Source organism: Camellia sinensis, chromosome 7, assembly GCF_055761805.1.
Source record: "Camellia sinensis isolate YWXY chromosome 7, ASM5576180v1, whole genome shotgun sequence".
Classification (NCBI taxonomy): domain Eukaryota; kingdom Viridiplantae; phylum Streptophyta; class Magnoliopsida; order Ericales; family Theaceae; genus Camellia; species Camellia sinensis.
This window is the reverse complement of record NC_138967.1, coordinates 7572124-7579640: the sequence shown is the minus strand read 5'-3', so window position 1 is coordinate 7579640 and position 7517 is coordinate 7572124. Positions and strand designations below refer to the sequence as shown.

Genomic DNA, 7517 nt, shown 5'->3' with positions numbered 1-7517 from the left:
TTTATAAAATGAACGGTAATTATAATTAAATTTAAATCATCAATTTTATAAAATAAAATACGATTTGTTTCTATTTTTATAGTTGTCCTATGAAATTGATTTTTTATATAAATGATTTTTATTATAAAACTTACTAGATAGATGATTTAAATTATCAATACAAATATAAATTGTAATTTATAAAAAGAATTTAAAAAAAATATATAGATAGATGAGGTATGGAGAGACGTGATCTCATCTTATGCATGTGGAAGTGTCTCGTGCATTAACAAAAAAAATTGATGATGAACTTGGGTGGAGTGGGTGATTTTACAATTTTGCCTATTAAAACTTGGCAAGTGTTGGTCACATTCACATACTTTATTTCCCTATAAAAATTTTAAAATAAATATATTACATTAATCTCTTTTAATTTTTTTTTAAAAAAATATTTCGAGCTCTATAAATTTAATATAATTATATTGATTTTTTTAAAAAAAAAATTATTTACATAATATTTTGTCTCATTTTTATTAGTAATTCATTAATTATATGAATTAAAAATTAATATTAATTTTTAATTTGAAATGTATATTTTATTTTGTTTATTCATCTGTCTATACACTATTTGTATTAATTTTAATCGCTGTAAAAGAGAAATCAACGTCAAATCTGTAATCTTGTTATATCTTTTCTAAATTTCAACCATTAAAAAATGTAAATTTTGAAAGAATAAAGTCCAAAATTCTGATATTTTTTGAAATTACAAACCTGAATGCCCGTTTTTATTTAATAATTGAAGTTAAAATTTGTAAGAGATTAAATTAACAATAAAAATATACACACAAAATTCATGAACATCAAAATACATAAAAATATGATGTATAATAAAATTTACATTTACAATAAATTTCCTTGATACATGTTACTCTTAAATTAAAGATAAATTATGCAGGGTGAGAAATTTAAAATATGAGTGATAAATACCTTGAAGATTATTATGGTCACCAAGGATCCTCTAGAGTGAAATTTTCCTAAAGTTTCCTAGAGTGCTACATTGTGTGGTTGAGATTTACTGACAAGTCACATCAGAAAAATTGATGTGACTTGCCAGTAAATGTCAACCACACAATGTAGTACTCTAAGAAACTTTAGAAAAAAATCACTCTAGAGGATCATTGCTCTATTATGGTTTGATTCACACAACTACGTGTCAGAATTCTAGTGGACTATTCCTAGATACTTTCCAACAAAACAAAAGTCTTCTCTTTCTCTCTCTCAAAGTCTCCATTTTAAAGCTCTTTCCTTTCTTACCACTTTCCAGGAAAATTTCCAGAATCATCCCCAAGCCCCTCCTTGTTTCTTCCTCTTCTAGTCTTCTTTGTGTGTACATATATATCCATATATGTAAATCAAAACCCATTAAAATCTAATGGCCCGCTATCTTTCATCAAGTGTTAAGTTTCTTACTCCTTCAGTTGCAAATGGCATTTCTCTCTCTATCAACATGTGAGTATAGCTATATATATGTGATTTAATTTTGCATATTTAAACACATACATATCATTATTCCTATGATCTACTAGAACATATTTCATTTTTAAAATCTTTTTTCAGTACTGCTTTTATTATGCACACAAATTTTCTACCATTAATTAAATACAAATATAGTGTAAAAATTTAGTTAAAAAAGTGATAATGTATGGCATTATTCTGTGATTTTTTACTTGATCATAAATAGAAAATTTATACATGAGAATTTTTTTGAAAATATGAATCACATATTTGATGAAATGAATATTTTAAGATCCAAGACTGTCACATCATTTTATATAGAAAATTTTATGAATTTTCTGTATATGTATAATTAGGATAAAAATTATGTGTAATACTACTTGTAAAGAAATATTTATATTTTATATGTAATCTAAATTTATTTTTGGGCTTTTTAGGTGATTTTATGCCTACGAGCTAACACAATAACAACATTTCTCAACTCTTGATCTCTCTTTCTAAAAATAAAAATAAATAAAATAAAATTTTGATCTTGAAAAATTATTTGGTACTTTAATTTCATAATGTTCAACTCATAATTAATTTTTTTTTATATTAATATTTTAGAAGATGGGCCAAGTTCCGAACTGAACCTCCAGTGTGAGCACTGGATGCATGACGTCAGTATTTTTTTTTTTTTTTTTATAATAGTAATAGGTTAGTTATATGGATGAAAAAATAATAAAAATTAGTAAAACATTTCTCTTTAACTTTGTGTAGTAGGTATAGGATTTTTTTTATTAACTAAGATCCTTTAATGAAATTTCTCTATGATCATATTGTAGAAATTTTGAAATTTCTCTGTGATCATATTGGAAAAATTTCTAAATTTCTATGTAATCATATCAGAAATTTCTTTGTGAAAATTGAAATTTCTCTGTATCAAGGCCGAAATTTCTTTGTGAAAATGTTGAGGAACCTTAACTACTATGAAAATATTGTATGCCATTTATTTTATAAAATCTTAATATCATAAATCATAAAAATAAATAAATAACTTATAAAAAAATGTATATTTCACGTTATTTATTTTTCTATTTTTGCATTATTTGCATTGATTTCGATCTATTTAACTTTACTAAATAGAAGACTAATATAATTATGTCAAAATTATGTAATTTATTGTATCTTTTCTAAAATTTAAGAGGAGGTGAGTATAATTTATCTAAAAAAAATGTAATCTGTTTGGTTGAATTGTTCTGCCCAATTCAAATTGATGGAAGAAAAGTCATTTATTTAATATGAATTTATTTAAGTAGAGATTTAAAAAGAAAAATAATAGGTAAGCACAATATAAGTAAAGTATAAATTTGTTTTTTTGCTATTTTTTTAATGTAATTTATGATTTAAATAGAGAAAAAATAGTCCAAAACATTAATAGCATCTACTAATTTCTCTATATTGATGATCCAAACCATCTATCTCGTAGGCTCTACAATAAAGGTCATTCACGGAAAAAAATAATTTAATCATATAATTATAAACACAAAAATAAAACGTATTTTGTTTTATAAAATAAATGGTAATTATAATTAAATTTAAACCATCGAATTTATAAAATAAAATACGATTTATTTTCATATTTACAATTGTCCGATGAAATTGATTTTTTATATGAATGACTTTTATTATGAGACTTACAAGATAGACGATTCAAATTATTAATATAAATATGAATTGTAATTCATAAAAAGAATATAAAAAAAATATAGATAAATGAGCTATGAAGGGACCTGACCCCGTCTTATGCATGTGACAGTGTCTAGTGCATTAACAAAAAATTTGATGATCAACTTGGGTGGGTGGGTGATTTTACAATTTTGCCTATTAAACCTTGGCAAGTGTTGGTCACATTCACATACTTTATTTCCCTATAAAAATTTTAAAATAAATATATTACATTAATCTTTTTTAAAATTAAAAAAAAATCAAATTTTACAAATTTAATATAATTATATTGATTTTTTAAAAAAAATTATTTACATAACATTTTTGTCTCATTTTTATTAATAATTCATTAATTATATGAATTAAAAATTAGTATAATTATTTTTATATTAAAATGTATATTTTATTTTATTTATTTATTTATCTATCTATATACTATTCGTATTAATTTTAATTGCTATAAAAGAGAAATCAACGGCAAATCTGTAGGCTTATTATATCTTTACTAAACTTCAAAGATGACCAATGTAATTTATCTTAAAAAATGTAATATTAAAGGAGTAAAATCCAAAATTTTGATATTTTTTTTAAATTACAAACTTGAATGATCGTTTTTATTTAATAATTAAAGTTTAAAATTATAAGAGATTAAATTAACAATAAAAATATACGCACAAAATTCTTGAACATCAAAATACATAAAAATATAATGTATAATAAAATTTACATTTATAATAAATTTCCTTGATACATGTTACCCCTAAATTAAAGATAAATTATAGGGTGAGAAATTTAAAATATGAGTGATAAATATCTTGAAGATTATTATCAGAATTCTAGTGGACCATTCCTAGATACTACCAAGCAAAACAAAAGTCTTCTCTTTCTCTCTCTCTCAAAGTCTCCATTTTAAAAGCTCTCTCTTTCTTTGCACTTTCCAGGAAAATTTCCAGGATCATCCCCACACCCCTCTGTTTCTTCCTCTTCTAGTCTTCTTTGTGTGTATATATATATATATATATCCATATATATAAATCAAAACCCATTAAAATCTAATGGCTCGCCATCTCTCATCAAGTGTTAAGTTTCTTACTCCTTCAGTTGCAAATGGCATATCTCTCTCTATCAACCTGTGAGTATAGCTGTATATATAATATGTGATTTAATTTTGCATATTTAAACACATACACATCATAATTCCTATGATCTACTAGAACATATTTCATTTTTTAAATCTTTTTTCAGTACTGCTTTTATTATGAACACAATTTTTCTACCATTTGTTAAATGCAAATATAGTGTAAAAATTTAGTAAAAAAAGTGATAATGTATGGCATTATTCTCTGACTTTTTACTGGATCATAAATAGAATATTTATAATGAGAATTTTTTTGAAAGTATGAATCACATATTGATGAAATGAATATTTTAAGATCGAAGACTGTCACATCATTTTATATAGAAAATTTAATGAATTTTCTGTATATATATAATTAGGATAAAAATTATGTGTAATACTACTTGTAAATAAAAATAAAAATAAAAATAAAAATTATTATCCTCTCAACTCTTGATCTCTCTTTCTAAAAATAAAAATAAATAAAATAAAATTTTGATCTTGAAAAATTATTTGGTACTTTAATTTCATAATGCTCAACTCATAATTAATTTTTTTGTTTTTTATATTAATATCTTAGAAAATGGGCCAAGTTAGTCCGAACTGAACCTCCAGTGTGAGCACTGGATGCATCACATCAGTATTATTATTATTTTTTTAATAGTAATAGGTTAGTTATAAGGATGAAAAGAGAACGAAAAATAATAATAATAAAATGAGTTTTGATTGTGAGCTCGAAAGCCCTTCTCCCGAATCGACGAAACGACGTCGTTTCGTCGATTTTTTTTTTTTTTTTTCTTTCATTTCAGAAGAAGAGAAACGGGAAGAAGAGAAACGGGAGGAGGAGGAAAAAGAGAAGAGAAGAAGAGAAAGGGAGGGAGAGGGGAAGGAGAGGAAGAGAAGAGGATGGGGAGGGGAGGGGGCCAACAAACTAGGGAAGGAAGGCGGAGGCGGAGCTGCTGCGAGGCGACGCGATGCGACGCCGGGCGACGAGCTTTGAGCTGCTGCGAGGCGACGCCGGCCGACGAGCTTCTTCCCCTCTCTTCCTCCTCTTCCTTGCTCTCTTCTCTCTTTCTCCGTCTCTCTCTCTCTCTCTCTCGGGGCATTCGGGGGGGGATTCGGGCACAAAAACATTATTCTAATAAAATATCCCTCTTTAATTTTGCGACAATGCTACGTAGCTCAAATTTTGTAGCTCAAAAGTGGCTCAAATGGCCAAAACGACGTCGTTTTGAGTACAGAACAACATAAAAATGGCCAAAACGACGTCGTTTTGGCCATTTGAGTCACTTTTGAGCCACAAAATTTGAGCTACGAGACATTTTCCTTAATCTTGTATAGTAGGTATAAGATATTTTTTTTATTAGCTAAGGTCTCGATGAAATTTTTTTATGATCATATTAGAAAATTTTCAAAATTTCTCTATGATCATATCAGAAATTTCTCTTTGAAAATTGAAATTTCTTTGTGCCGAAGCCAAAATTTTTCTGAGTCAAATTTTTTCTGTAAAAATATTGAGGGATCTTAACTACTATAAAAATATTATATATCATTTATTTTATAAAATTTTAATATCAAAGTTCTTTAAAAAAAAATTATATAAAAATGTATATTTTATACTATTTATTTTTGTATTCTTACACTATTTGCATTGATTTCGATCTATTTAACCTTACTAAATATAAGACTAATATAATTATGTCAAAATTATGTAATTTATTGTATCTTTGCTAAAATTTTAGTGGAGGTGAGTACAATTTACCTATAAAAAAAATGTAATCTGTTTGGTTGAATTGTTCTCTCCAGTTCAAATTGATGGAAGAAAAGTCATTTATTAAATATGAATTTATTTAAATAGAGATTTAAAAAGAAAAATAATAAGTAAGCATAATATAAATAAAGTATATATATATATATATATATTTTTTTTTGTTATTTTCCTTTTTTTAATTTTTATTTAAATTTATGGTTTAAATACAGGAAAAATGGTCCAAAACATTAATAGCATCTACTAATTTTTACTTGATTTCTCATTAATTATTTTTCATTAAAAAAAAAAAGTGCAACAAATGATGGAAAAAGTGAGTGGTGTGCACTATGGCCGGCATAGACTTGTTAATGCTTTTATTCAATTCAAATTGTAATTATATCAGGCGAGCTAAAGGTTATGCGGCAGCGTCACTGTCACCGTCACGGGGAGGAGAACAGGCAGCGGCGAGTGGTGGTGATGAGGGAAGATCTATTGATCGAGTGGTGGAGACGGTCGAAGAGAAGGATGTGGTGATCCCTCACAGTCACAGTCAAGTGTTTGGGTCCACCACTACTTCATGGGCCCCAGACCCACTCACCGGATACTACAGACCAGTTGATCGTGCGGCTCAAATTGACTCAGTCGATCAGAGAGAAATGTTCCTCACTCACAAGGAAATTAAGCACCCAAACTAAGACAAATTAATAAATATCTATATATATATATATATATAAAGGGATCTCTTCCGGTGGGCATTGTTGGGATCCATAAGTCAATAATTCGAACGGTTTATATTGTCGTATCTTTTTGTGTATATTATTTATAAAGAAATTTATATTGATTTGATATTCGTAATACATTCAAGTTATCAAAAATAATAAATAGTTTATTCTTAAAAATATATTTATTGTTTATTTTTTAAGAAAATTCATAAATTGAATAAGCTAAAATTATCGAATCAATCTAATTTTTTTTATGAATAACATATAAGAAGAGCTTAACAAAATAAATTATTTTTATCATCAAAATAGAATCTATAATAAATTTTATAAACCCCAATCTATGATTTGAATTGAAAAGAAGCCAAATCCAACTAATATATATATATATATATATATACATACACTAGTTGTCTACACACGTGATAGTTGGTGTAGAAATGAAAGGCAGTTGTAATCCTCATTTTACAAATAATAATAATAATAATAATAATAATGTAGAATGGAAGAGAAAATAATTGAAAACTTAAAATTTGCATAACAAACTTTGGACGATTATATAGGGGTAATTATATAATTTGGATATGAAAAGTAGTGTGAGATAATTTCGTCAAGTGAGTTATATACTTCAATAACATAATAGAATTGATATATAATATATTCATTAGTAAGATAGATGTTTGAAATGTAACTTAGTTTATCAACACAAGGTTCTTCCGGTTAATGACGT

At 26.1% G+C, this 7517-nt stretch overlaps 1 protein-coding gene across 2 annotated transcripts; it reads left to right on the top strand.

Moving 5' to 3' along the window:
* Window positions 1-1268: 1268 nt before the first annotated feature.
* LOC114292583 (late embryogenesis abundant protein Lea5) lies at window positions 1269-6925 on the top strand. 2 transcript variants are annotated; one of them, XM_028236586.2, is made up of 3 exons: window positions 1350-1488; window positions 4143-4333; window positions 6472-6925. In XM_028236586.2, exons 2-3 carry the CDS (start codon window positions 4257-4259, stop codon window positions 6761-6763), a joined length of 369 nt encoding a protein of 122 aa, XP_028092387.1. In that variant the 5' UTR covers window positions 1350-1488; window positions 4143-4256; the 3' UTR covers window positions 6764-6925. The 2 variants fall into 2 exon arrangements, with proteins under 2 accessions (XP_082733509.1, XP_028092387.1); XM_082877383.1 differs by lacking the exon at window positions 4143-4333 and having other exon boundaries at window positions 1269-1488.
* Window positions 6926-7517: the final 592 nt, after the last annotated feature.

Bases quoted from the DNA above. Each gene is read 5' to 3' on its own strand.
- LOC114292583 (XM_082877383.1), top strand. From the start codon at position 1,412: ATGGCCCGCTATCTTTCATCAAGTGTTAAGTTTCTTACTCCTTCAGTT. The intron at 1,489-6,471 runs GTGAGTATAGCT...TAATTATATCAG, and splicing joins ATTTCTCTCTCTATCAACAT to GCGAGCTAAAGGTTATGCGG.